This window comes from Oncorhynchus tshawytscha, linkage group LG12, assembly GCF_018296145.1.
Source record: "Oncorhynchus tshawytscha isolate Ot180627B linkage group LG12, Otsh_v2.0, whole genome shotgun sequence".
NCBI classification, from domain to species: Eukaryota; Metazoa; Chordata; class Actinopteri; order Salmoniformes; family Salmonidae; genus Oncorhynchus; species Oncorhynchus tshawytscha.
In genome coordinates this window covers 8125291-8139533 of record NC_056440.1, presented here as the reverse complement: position 1 = coordinate 8139533, position 14243 = coordinate 8125291, and the positions used below count along the sequence as shown (strand labels likewise).

Below are 14243 nucleotides of genomic sequence, written 5' to 3'. Positions count from 1 at the left end.
TCCCACAAAGACAAAAAAAAAAACACCTTATGGAACAGCGGGGACTGTGAAGCAACACAAACAAAGGAACAGACACGTGTACACACACATGATAACATACGCACTATACACACGTACACATGGATTTTGTATTGTAGATATGTGGTAGTAGAGTAGTGGCCTGCGGGAACACACTTAATGTGTTGTGAATGTATTGTTTTAAAAATTGTATTCAGTAGACATTTAGTATACTAACGCTCAACACCCCTTGACTGTGGCAGGTGTCAGTAAACAGTCACCAAAACTCTGGATTATAAAACAGCTTAACCAGCTCTGGTGAGTAAAATGGTCAGAGTGAGGTGTTCTCTCATTGGTGTCTGGAAGTAGCCGACATTGGCCAGTTAGTTTGGGTGCTTGACTGCCGTTGTGATGTCAGAACACGGATCAACCCTACTCCTCGGCCAGAGCGTCCAGTGTGGCTCTGAACGCCCAGAGCGAAACTCTCTGAATTTTATGAATGGACAATCTGACAACACTGAATATACGAACGAACATAGCGCACTGTGACATTCCAGATTGAATTTACGAACACACCCTTAATGTAATTTATCTGTAGTCTATTAAACGTCACAAATGAGCTATGAAAGTAAACCATGTAGCCTACTTTACTACATCTAATTTTGACCAGCTCTGTCGCTTATTTCGCTAATGAGGCGTTAACCAAAAGGGACACATTATATATGCCCCCCGCTTAGGAAACAATCCACTATCCCCCTGATTCCTCTTTGGACAGTACCCAAAATCGTCTCCTGTCACCACCAACTTGACTTTGGGTTGAGGCATTATCGCTGGACGCTGGTGGAAAAGGGGACACAGCACAGCAGACAGACAGACAGAGCGATTCAAACTACAGAGCTATTTTGTTCCCTCCGCGCAACACTGAGCTGCGCCGCAACAATGTATCGATGTTCAATTCACCGGTTTTGCGACAACTCAACAGTGGACTCGGTAAACAATGGACCTGATCGGACAGCTCATAGCTTCTGCCGTCCATAAGAAACAAATGGATTGGTGGAAGAGGCAAGGCAGTCCAGGAGCAAGGAAGGAGGGTGTGATCAAGCAAGGCATCCCCCGAGGCTAGATGCCCTAAGGTTTTTATCAGAAACGGGCTTAGATTAGTTTCACCTTTTTCTTTTCCCGACATGAGTTTGTGGTGTTTACTTTAAAACAAATTAAAAAATCTACGTACAGAATTTATTTAGGATACTCATTTAAAACACAAGAACACAATATACTTGTTCTTGTTGTCCCCAATTGCCTTACTTCGTGGTAATTCCACCTATATGATTTGAGTCAGCGGATCAGGTCATTTGCATATCCGGATTAGAAAAAACATATATTTCGCTTAGCCCCATTGAGCATCTTCTTATTGATCCATAAAAGCATGTCCCGATGTTAGCCGACTGCCTGCGGATTGGACAGCTAGTTGTCAAACTAACGCACTGGAAGGCAACTGGACTCATTCCGCTCAGACTGGGGGAAAAAACGTCACTATGGTCACTTTCACAGCCTAATTATATAGAGGCTATGGCCCTAGCATACCTATAAGTGGATGAACATATAAGAAACAGGCCTACAATTGTTCAATTATTGTATCAAATAGGAAAGAATATTGCAAGCGAGCACACTATATTTAGAAACGCGTTGAGTTAAAAAAAAATTAAAAAATGAAATCTGCCTCTCTAGCATACACATCATACACAATAATAATAAATCATGGAATTCGATCGAAAAAGTACACAGCTCGTCCGACTGACTCACGGCTGCATTGAAATCCGTAATCTAATTGTATGGATTCACGTGACCTCTATTGGATCAAAATGGTACTTTTATGTGACGTGTTTTAGGATTTATTTCTCTTTTTTTTTCCTTTAGTCAAAGGAAAAACAAAGACTGATCATCACAGAAATAGAACATTCAGAAATCTTAATAATATTTATTTGTTTCTATGTTCTGTGGATTACTTATTTTCTTCTCAATGACATAATGGATGATGCATAATTGGCCAACATTCTAATTCTTTAATTCTATTGTTCCCATTATGCATTTGTCCAATCACTGAAACAAGTGATTGGACACGTAGTAAGCCAAGCCTTTTTTGTTTGCAAAAAAAAAGGACTAGGCCTACATAGTCTACATTGAAAGAACATTAGGCCTGTTACAGGCCGTTATATAACGTCTGGATTCTGAAGAGGATGGATGTGGTGGGAATCACAGACCCTGACAACAGTCTGATGAGGATGGATGAGCCAGGAAGCTCAGACCATGACAACAGTCTGATGAGGATGGATGCTGCAGGAAGCTCAGACCCTGACAACAGTCTGATGAGGATGGATGAGCCAGGAAGCTCAGACCCTGACAACAGTCTGATGAGGATGGATGCTGCAGGAAGCTCAGACCCTGACAACAGTCTGATGAGGATGGATGCTGCAGGAAGCTCAGACCCCGACAACAGTCTGACGAGGATGGATGAGGGGGGAAGCTCCGACCCCGACAACAGTCTGAAGAGGATGGATGAGCCGGGAAGCTCAGACCCCGACAACAGTTTGAAGAGGATGGATGAGCCAGATAGCTCCGACCTCGACAACAGTCTGAAGAGGATGGATGAGGGGGGAAGCTCAGACCCCGACAACAGTTTGAAGAGGATGGATGAGCCGGGAAGCTCCGACTCCAATAACAGTCTGAAGAGGATGGATGAGCCGGGAAGCTCCGACTCCGACAACAGTCTGAAGAGGATGGATGCTGCAGGAAGCTCCGACTCCGACAACAGTTTGAAGAGGATGGATGAGCCGGGAAGCTCCGACCCCAACAACAGTCTGAAGAGGATGGATGAGGGGGGAAGCTCCGACCCCGACAACAGTCTGAAGAGGATGGATGAGCCAGATAGCTCCGACCCCGACAACAGTCTGAAGAGGATGGATGAGCCAGATAGCTCCAACCCCAACAACAGTCTGAAGAGGATGGATGAGCCGGAAAGCTCCGACAACAGTCTGAAGAGGATGGATGCTGCAGGAAGCTCCGACTCCGACAACAGTTTGAAGAGGATGGATGCTGCAGGAAGCTCCGACTCCGACAACAGTTTGAAGAGGATGGATGAGCCGGGAAGCTCCGACCCCAACAACAGTCTGAAGAGGATGGATGAGGGGGGAAGCTCCGACCCCGACAACAGTCTGAAGAGGATAGATGAGCCAGATAGCTCAGACCCCGACAACAGTCTGAAGAGGATGGATGAGCCGGGAAGCTCCGACCCTGACAACAATTTGAAAGAGATGGATGAGCCAGATAGCTCAGACCCCGACCACAGTCTGAAGAGGATAGATGAGCCAGATAGCTCAGACCCCGACAACAGTCTGAAGAGGATGGTTGAGCCGGGAAGCTCCGACCCCGACAACAGTCAAGTTTATTCTCTCATATCAGAATGTGACCTCTTCAGAAATCTAAAACTGTTGGACCAGGACCAGGAATGGCTGCCGGATGAAGACACGGTTCTGTCCAGCAGAACCTCAGGCCCCTCATCCATTGTCAGTCTCTGCGACCCCATGGCTCAGTACCTGAATGAGGAATTCAAAGCTTTCCTTGAGAGAAGAGGGACCTACAAGGAGCTAGAGATGGTAGTTTCCAAAGTCCTGCTGAAACTTCTCCAGGCCAGAAAAGCAGACGGGGCCCCGCTGTTTATCAGCCCTACACCTGATAACTCTGCCCTCCATGATCAGAAGAAGACATCAACGTTAGACAAGGAGATGAATGTATCTCCATTGAATGTAACTGCTGCTGGTCCTTTGGCAGTTGACGCCTTTCCATCACCCACACCTAAATATGTTGTGATCTCTTCGGTCGAAGGACTTGACCTGGACCCCTCGACCAATCGGTGCACAGGAAACACGAAAGAGGTACCAGAGGAGCAGTCGTCAACCATTCTGAGGATGGAGCAACAGGACTGGCTGAATAAGATTGCCTTTAACACCCATGCCGATGCAAAGACAGAATACATTAACCCTGAGCTTTTCAACAAAAAGGTAAGTGTGCCCGTGTGTGTGTGTAGGGATTGACATTTAAACTAGAATCGATCATTGAAACAATATCCCCCCCCCGCGTGTGTCTGTTTTGGTAATACATTTTTAAAAGCTGAGGGACGGGCCTGGAGAAATGTAACCACTCTCTAATTCATAGACAGAGCTATGGATGCAAGGACTGACCATCTATGATATCAACATTATACTATTTCTGGAGGTAATATAGTGTCTGTTTAGATTTACATCATTTACAAACATTGGAGTAAAACAAGCTTATATGTTGGGTTCTGATGGGGACAGTCGAATTAAACTCCTGAGGTATTTAGAAGTGCTATTCTTCGAGAGTATATGGGTCATTCCATATCCGCGAATTGAATGCCTTTGCGTCCCTTTGTTAGTGTTATTAGACATTTTGCACAAATATTGCATTTTTAAACACCTGCTATATTAAATGAAGTACCATTTAATAAAGACCAGATGGAAAATTCAATAAATCAGATTTTGTTTTATATATGAATAAAGACTTGCTAGAGCCAAAATTCAGCATTTTAAAATGTCCATCCTCTGTGACTTTTACTATTTCACCTACCTAACCCCAACGTTTATTGAAGTTTTGACATTCATTGTAAAGCCCTAGCTTTTTTGTTGCTTTGACAAAGTAATTTGTGAAAAATATAATTTATTGCATGTGATTTGTGTTTTAATGTTAATTTTAAAAACACAAACATGTCCCTAATATTTAGGTCAACCTTGTTATTAATGAAACTGAACTCTCGTTTTAATAGGGTGAAACTATTCCTTTTTTTTTTAATCTAAAGAAACATTGAACATCTAATAGTGAAATCATAGTGTAAAATCCGGTGTGCTGAATTTCCTGTGCTTGCAGAAAGTAAAAATTTGGTGAAATAAAACGTTTTTTTTTCACAAATTACACTACTCAAAATGCACCTAATTGGTTGAACGACCCATAATTAATGTAAATGTCCAGAGTGAAAGACAGATTAATGTGTGACATTTATGGCAGTTGGGCAAGTTGAGCCTTCTCTGAGATATTTTGAAACTGATAACAACCAAAATACAAATAATTCCAGTATTTTTCTGCTTCTTCCCCTGACAGGCAGACAATACTGTATGTGGTATCTCAGCGTGTAAATAGCTCATTTACATTTTCTTGCAAATGATCATTAAAAAAATATTTTAAAAAGAATGTGCTTTTCAGACCTTCATGTCAATCCCAATCAGGTGTGTGTGTGTGTGTGTGTGTGTATGCATGCGGTGCATTCCAGCCCTAATCTAACACACCTGATTCTAACTCATCATCTGCTCCTTAGAACCGGGATTGGCTGAATCAGGTGCTTGTATAGGGCTGGAGCAGAAGCTGGCACATCCAGTAGCTCTCCAGGAGGACGGTTGGTGACTCCTGATTTAAACTGGACTGTGTAGTTAGGCTACATAATAGATCATGGATTTCTCCTATTTTCACAGAAGCTTGGCCAGACCCCTCATCACAGGTACACAGGCCGTCTACCTCCAGTGAGCAGCGGCTCCCGGGGTTCGGACTCTACCACTACGACTCTGAGGGGAATCCTCCAGGCCGCCCTGTCCAGCCTTAATAGACAGACCAGGAGGGAGATATACCTCTCCCAGAAACTAGGAAGGATCGTCATCCCTTTCTCTGGGACACGATAGGTCGGCCCGGAATGAAACGTCCCATGAAGTCATTCTACTTAAGGACAGATTCTGGGACATGTAATAAATAGTATCTTAAAGAACCTGACTCCAGATAGTGCTTTTTAATTCATAGGTTTACAGAAAGGACTGTGTGTGTGTGTGTGTGTGTGTATATACTGTATAAGGGCCATATGTTGATAAATTTGAGATCAATTTGAGATCACAATCGTCTGAAGTAGGGTTTCTCTCCGTACCTTCTTTTCTTGTCTCCTCCTCTCCTTAATATCATTGACCTGAAAGCACAGAGCAGGTGAAAGTATAATTTATTTGTACATGTCCAGCTTTATATAGTGCATATGGAGGAAAGAGAAGTCATTGAATGATATGGTTGGCCAATGGGGTCCGTGTACAATGGCCACATAAAAATACTCCAATTTAAAAAAAAAACATATAAACCCAAGTAATATCAAGGGGTCTTTGATTACCTACTAAATAAAACCTTTTTTTTTCTCAGATGTAAACATTTGATTTGTCACATGCTTGGTAAACAACAGACGTAGACTAAATGCTTACTTCCGGGTCAGTTTCCAACAAGGCAGACTTAGATAAAAACATAGAAATAGTGACATGAGGAATAAACACACACTGAATAACAAATAACAATAACATGGCTATGTACAGGAAGTACCAGTACCTAGTTAATGTGCAGGGGTACGAGATAATAACATGGCTATATACAGGAAGTACCAGTACCTAGTTAATGTGCAGGGGTACGAGGTAATAACATGGCTATATACAGGAAGTACCAGTACCTAGTTAATGTGCAGGGGTACGAGGTAATAACATGGCTATATACAGGGAGTACCAGTACCTAGTTAATGTGCAGGGGTACGAGGTAATAACATGGCTATATACAGGGAGTACCAGTACCTAGTTAAAGTGCAGGGGTACGAGGTAATAACATGGCTATATACAGGGAGTACCAGTACCTAGTTAATGTGCAGGGGTACGAGGTAATAACATGGCTATATACAGGGAGTACCAGTACCTAGTTAATGTGCAGGGATACGAGGTAATAACATGGCTATATACAGGGAGTACCAGTACCTAGTTAATGTGCAGGGGTACGAGGTAATAACATGGCTATATAACAGGGGGACCAGTACCTAGTTAATGTGCAGGGGTACGAGATAATAACATGGCTATATACAGGGAGTACCAGTACCTAGTTAATGTGCAGGGGTATGAGGTAATAACATGGCTATATACAGGGTGTACCAATACCTAGTTAATGTGCAGGGTACGAGGTAATAACATGGCTATATACAGGGAGTACCAGTACCTAGTTAATGTGCAGGGGTACGAGGTAATAACATGGCTTTATACAGGGTGTACCAGTATCTCGTTAATGTGCAGGGGTACGAGGTAATAACATGGCTATATACAGGGTGTACCAGTACCTAGTTAATGTGCAGGGGTACGAGATAATAACATGGCTATATACAGGGAGTACCAGTACCTAGTTAATGTGCAGGGGTACGAGGTAATAACATGGCTATATACAGGGAGTACCAGTACCTAGTTAATGTGCAGGGATACGAGGTAATAACATGGCTATATACAGGGTGTACCAGTACCTAGTTAATGTGCAGGGGTACGAGGTAATAACATGGCTATATACAGGGTGTACCAGTACCTAGTTAATGTGCAGGGATACGAGGTAATAACATGGCTATATACAGGGAGTACCAGTACCTAGTTAATGTGCAGGGGTACGAGGTAATAACATGGCTATATACAGGGAGTACCAGTACCTAGTTAATGTGCAGGGATACGAGGTAACAACATGGCTATATACAGGGTGTACCAGTACCTAGTTAATGTGCAGGGATACGAGGTAATAACATGGCTATATACAGGGTGTACCAGTATCTCGTTAATGTGCAGGGATACGAGGTAATAACATGGCTATATACAGGGTGTACCAGTACCTAGTTAATGTGCAGGGATACGAGGTAATAACATGGCTATATACAGGGAGTACCAGTACCTAGTTAATGTGCAGGGATACGAGGTAATAACATGGCTATATACAGGAAGTACCAGTACCTAGTTAATGTGCAGGGATATGAGGTAATAACATGGCTATATACAGGAAGTACCAGTACCTAGTTAATGTGCAGGGTACGAGGTAATAACATGGCTATATACAGGAGTACCAGTACCTAGTTAATGTGCAGGGGTACGAGGTAATAACATGGCTATATACAGGGAGTACCAGTACCTGGTTAAAGTGCAGGGGTACGAGGTAATAACATGGCTATATACAGGAGTACCAGTACCTAGTTAATGTGCAGGGGTACGAGGTAATAACATGGCTATATACAGGGTGTACCAGTACCTAGTTAATGTGCAGGGGTACGAGGTAATAACATGGCTATATACAGGAGTACCAGTACCTAGTTAATGTGCAGGGGTACGAGGTAATAACATGGCTATATAACGGGGGGACCAGTACCTAGTTAATGTGCAGGGGTACGAGATAATAACATGGCTATATACAGGGAGTACCAGTACCTAGTTAATGTGCAGGGGTACGAGATAATAACATGGCTATATACAGGGAGTACCAGTACCTAGTTAATGTGCAGGGGTACGAGGTAATAACATGGCTATACACAGGAAGTACCAGTACCTAGTTAATGTGCAGGGGTACGAGGTAATAACATGGCTATATACAGGGAGTACCAGTACCTAGTTAATGTGCAGGGGTACGAGGTAATAACATGGCTATATACAGGAGTACCAGTACCTAGTTAATGTGCAGGGGTATGAGGTAATAACATGGCTATATACAGGCAGTACCAGTACCTAGTTAATGTGCAGGGGTACAGGTAATAACATGGCTATATACAGGGAGTACCAGTACCTAGTTAATGTGCAGGGGTACGAGGTAATAACATGGCTATATACAGGGAGTACCAGTACCTAGTTAATGTGCAGGGGTACGAGGTAATAACATGGCTTTATACAGGGTGTACCAGTATCTCGTTAATGTGCAGGGGTACGAGGTAATAACATGGCTATATACAGGGTGTACCAGTACCTAGTTAATGTGCAGGGGTACGAGATAATAACATGGCTATATACAGGGAGTACCAGTACCTAGTTAATGTGCAGGGGTACGAGGTAATAACATGGCTATATACAGGAGTACCAGTACCTAGTTAATGTGCAGGGATACGAGGTAATAACATGGCTATATACCGGGAGTTCCAGTACCTAGTTAATGTGCAGGGATACGAGGTAATAACATGGCTCTATACAGGAGTACCAGTACCTAGTTAATGTGCAGGGATACGAGGTAATAACATGGCTATATACAGGGAGTACCAGTACCTAGTTAATGTGCAGGGATACGAGGTAATAACATGGCTATATACAGGGTGTACCAGTACCTAGTTAATGTGCAGGGGTGAGGTAATAACATGGCTATATACAGGGTGTACCAGTACCTAGTTAATGTGCAGGGATACGAGGTAATAACATGGCTATATACAGGGAGTACCAGTACCTAGTTAATGTGCAGGGGTACGAGGTAATAACATGGCTATATACAGGGTGTACCAGTATCTCGTTAATGTGCAGGGATACGAGGTAATAACATGGCTATATACAGGGTGTACCAGTACCTAGTTAATGTGCAGGGATACGAGGTAATAACATGGCTATATACAGGGAGTACCAGTACCTAGTTAATGTGCAGGGATACGAGGTAATAACATGGCTATATACAGGAAGTACCAGTACCTAGTTAATGTGCAGGGATATGAGGTAATAACATGGCTATATACAGGAAGTACCAGTACCTAGTTAATGTGCAGGGATACGAGGTAATAACATGGCTATATACAGGAGTACCAGTACCTAGTTAATGTGCAGGGGTACGAGGTAATAACATGGCTATATACAGGGAGTACCAGTACCTAGTTAAAGTGCAGGGGTACGAGGTAATAACATGGCTATATACAGGAGTACCAGTACCTAGTTAATGTGCAGGGGTACGAGGTAATAACATGGCGATATACAGGGTGTACCAGTACCTAGTTAATGTGCAGGGATACGAGGTAATAACATGGCTATATACAGGGAGTACCAGTACCTAGTTAATGTGCAGGGATACGAGGTAATAACATGGCTATATACAGGGTGTACCAGTACCTAGTTAATGTGCAGGGGTACGAGGTAATAACATGGCTATATACAGGGAGTACCAGTACCTAGTTAATGTGCAGGGGTACGAGGTAATAACATGGCTATATACAGGAAGTACCAGTACCTAGTTAATGTGCAGGGATACGAGGTAATAACATGGCTATATACAGGAAGTACCAGTACCTAGTTAATGTGCAGGGGTACGAGGTAATTGAGGTAACTATGTACAGTACATATAGGTAGCAGTCTAGTGTGTGTGCACAGAGTCAGTGAAAGCAGCCTTGTTTAGCAGTCCCATGGCTTGTGGGTAAGAAGCTGTTCAGGGTCCTGTTGGTTCCAAACCTGGTGCACCGGTACCGCTTGCCGTTCGGTAGCAGAGAGAACCATCTATGGCTTGAGCGCTAGAGTCTTTAACAACATGACAATCGTGTGTTGTTTTCCTTTGACAAAAGGCAATATTGTGTTGTATCCTCAGTAGTTTTCTAACAATCTTTTCATTTCCGCCTTCCAAACGTATTATCAATATACGTGACATCACAAGTACTTCAACCAATCACAGAACAGCGTGTGTTATCCTTTACTTCCGTGTTCAGGGACTTGTCAAGCTCTGATTGGTTTACATCAGCATTAATGTTTGAAAGTGCCTGTCCTCGAGCTTCACATCCTCTCGCTCTCGGTTATGTCCACATAGACACAAACATGGGATTAATTCACGCTCTCCGCGGCTTCATCAAATCGTTGTTGGTCGTTCTTTTGTGGTCCAAATGCCAGGGTCGGGAGTCCGAGTTCAACTATGTCACCTGCGGTTCACTTGTGAAATTGCTGAACACGAGACACAACGTTCGGCTGCACTCCCATGATGTCAAATACGGCTCAGGTAAGCCATCATCATAAACCTTCATCCCAAAGTTCAGTTAGGCTATTGACCAAGAATCAATGTCGTTAAATCAGAATATTGGTGTGTTTCAGTCAATGAACACATACATCAAGTCCAACCTATAGCAAGAAATAAACCGGTTGGTCCACATATAACTACAGGTCAAAAGGAGAGATGTAAGCTAAATGTATGAAGCGTTTAAATGAGTATATAATAACCATACACTCTCTGTTAGTCTATATGACTGCTACTTATGTGCAGTCGACCTAGATTAGTCGAGAATCGAGCTCGCTACGGTGTCTCAATCAAGTGGAACACAATCGAGTGGGAACACTGTTGCAACAATGGATCCTATCAATCCAACGTATAACATTTTTATAGCAACACAATAAGCAGGTGCTTACGTTCAAGTGTGGCTATTGGATATTTCTTTCTTTTCTTCTTTTTTAACCACTGATCGAGACATAGAAGGTAGTAGGAGGTCTAGCCTAGTGTAGTTTACAGCTAAATGTAAGCTTCGCTGTTCATGCAAATCTTGCCATCCCCAGAGAGGTGTCAGTTGCACCGGACACGGGTGTACTGTAGTCTAATACACAACAGAACCCAAAGGAGGAGGGATTTAACTGTAACACTGTACTCTATTACAGGTGTAGCCAGCCATTTCGTGTCATTGAGTGGAATTAAAACTGACCTCAATTATTCAAACCAAGTGCTACTTTTGTGTTCTTAAGGCTACACATTTAGGCTTTGAAGCTCTACTTGACTGTTCCCTGAACAGGTAGGCTAGATGGAAGCTATATACTATACAAGACACACAACACTACCCTGTAGTCTTCTATATGAACTGATACCTCTCTGGGGGGCGGTATAATTTGTGGAACTTGTATAGCGGCAGAATAAGATACTGCGAAGGGCATGGGCTATTTCATTACGTTTTTCACTCTCAATGTTTTATTCTGAAAAATGTCCTAACTCTGGTAGCCTATAGACAAACATTATGAGTAAGCTACGTGGTGAGTTGATGCCTTTTCGTCAGCTAGGGGGAATTGGTCCTGCTACTTTTGTACGCGTTTTTTTGTTGGCAACAGATTTCTGTTAGAACGTTCCACAAATTATATACCCACCACCTCTCTGGCTAGGGAGAGGGGAATGAAGACAAGATGGCGGGTTGAGGTAAAGCTGTTGCCTCCTTGTTAAACTGTAGGCAGTGGGCAGCAGTCTGTGACGGGCGTGGAGAGTGCAGATGACGCCAACAGTTACTGGAGGATTCGGGGGAAGCCCAACGGGACCTGCCAACGCGGCGTGCCCATCCAGTGTGGGCAGGCCATCCGCATCACGCACATGACCACGGGACGTAACCTCCACACACACCACTTCAGCTCGCCTCTGTCCAACAACCAGGTAAGAGCAGAAGTGGGCATACACACACACACCTAGGTGGCTGCTGTCAATAGTCAGGTAATCCAACACGCACACCTAGGTGGCTGCTGTCAATAGTCAGGTAATCCAACACACATGCTATTTTAGCTAGTCACCGTCCCGCAACCAGGTAACAAATACACACACCACTAACCCTCAATGCTGTCCGTCAACCTTTTAGGAGGTGAGTGCGTTCGGCGAGAACGGCGAGGGGGATGACCTGGACGTGTGGAAGGTGCAGTGTGACGGCTCCATCTGGGAGCGGGACGAGGCGGTGCGCTTCAAACACGTCGGCACCGACGCCTTCCTGACCGTGACGGGCGAGCAGTACGGCCACCCCATCCGCGGGCAGAGGGAGGTGCACGGCATGGGCACTGCCAACCAGAACAACTACTGGAAAGCTATGGAGGGTGTCTTCATTCAGCCCAGCCAGGAGCCGCTGAGACACAATCACGAAGAGTTCTGATGACGTCATCCACACTGCACTACGACGAGCTCTGATGACATCATCAGACATCACACAATGTCACACCTAGGTTACATCTGAAATGAACCCTATTCCCTATTACATAATATACACTGAGTGTACAAAACATTAATAATAACTTCCTAATATTGACTTGCAACCCCCCCACCACCACCTACTATCATCATACCCTGTTCATAGCCACTGAAATATTTTGTCTTGTCCGTTCACCCTCTGAATGGCACACTTAGGGGGTGTGGTTGTGAGATGTACATGATGTCTATGGCTGCGATGAAAACATGTGGGTCGCGGCAGGTGTGATGTCATTGATGTTTGTTGAAATGTGTTTACTTTGTTTATGTATGGTTGTTTATTGTAAATAAATAAAAAAGACTTGTACACACAGATACACAATCCATGTCTCAAGGCTTAAAAATACTTTTTTTTTAAACCTGTCTCCTCCCCTTCATCTACACTGATTGGCGCAGCGGTCTAAGGCACTGTATCGTAGTGCTAGAGGCGTCACTACAGACCCTGGTTTAGATTCCAGGCTGTATCACATCCAGCCGTGATTGGAGATTGTCATAGGGAGGCGCACCATTGGCTCAGCGTCGTTAGGGTTTGGCCCGGGCTCGTCATTGTAAATAAGAATTTGTTCTTAACTGACTTGCCTAGTTAAATAAGGTGGATTTAACAGGTGACATCAATAAGGGATCATATCTTTCACCTGGTCAGTCTGTCGTGGAAAGAGCATGTGTTCCTAATGCTTTGTACACTCAGTGTTTACCCACATGGCTCTGATCAAAAGTAGGGCACTAAATAGGGAATAGGGGGCCATTTCAGACACATTCCCGCTGCAGGAGGACACTGACACATTCTCATTACCCAACCAGGACCAATGGGGATCATTACTGACTACTGGCTCACATTAGGAGCATTAGACAGATGAGAGAGATGAGAATCAGTTGGATGTTTTGAATTTGATAACTTTGAACAAGATGGAAAGTGAAGAATTTGGCTATGATTAGTTTCAGAGGGAAATAGAAAGTAGATGGTCATTCACCTGTGTACTCCTCAGCGACTGACTGCACAGATCCTGATGCTAATAAAAAACAAAAACATTCCCTTGATCACTTGCAACCAAGGTCCACCTCACTAATTAGTAAAGAGAGTATCTATTGGTCAATGCCTTGGCTATGAAGAGCTCACATATAGACACCATAGTGTGCTGCAAGGCCTTTCCCCTTGGACATGACTCACCTTATTACTCTTTTGTGCTTTTTTCTCGTGTTTAGACTTTTTATGTTTATGTCAGGAAGGGATGTTTTATTTGTGTACAGGAAGATCGTATAAGATCAACTTTTACTCGTCCATTTGCAGTTGTGTCATCCAAGTGGATATTTTACACTGTAAATATACAGGTTCAACTCTTAAGCTATGAAAAGACACCTTAGTTTGGATTATATGTAGCTGTGTCTGTTGCTCCTTCAATAATACATAAACAATGAAATGTCCAGTACTGTCTAGTGGTGGGTTACTTGAA

General features: G+C 43.5%; 1 protein-coding gene across 1 annotated transcript; it reads left to right on the top strand.

The window, feature by feature from the left end:
- Window positions 1–10562: 10562 nt before the first annotated feature.
- Window positions 10563–13114, top strand: LOC112240582 (stromal cell-derived factor 2). Its single transcript, XM_024408853.2, has 3 exons — window positions 10563–10815; window positions 12020–12216; window positions 12416–13114. Exons 1-3 carry the CDS (start codon window positions 10569–10571, stop codon window positions 12698–12700), a joined length of 729 nt encoding a protein of 242 aa, XP_024264621.1. The 5' UTR covers window positions 10563–10568; the 3' UTR covers window positions 12701–13114.
- Window positions 13115–14243: the final 1129 nt, after the last annotated feature.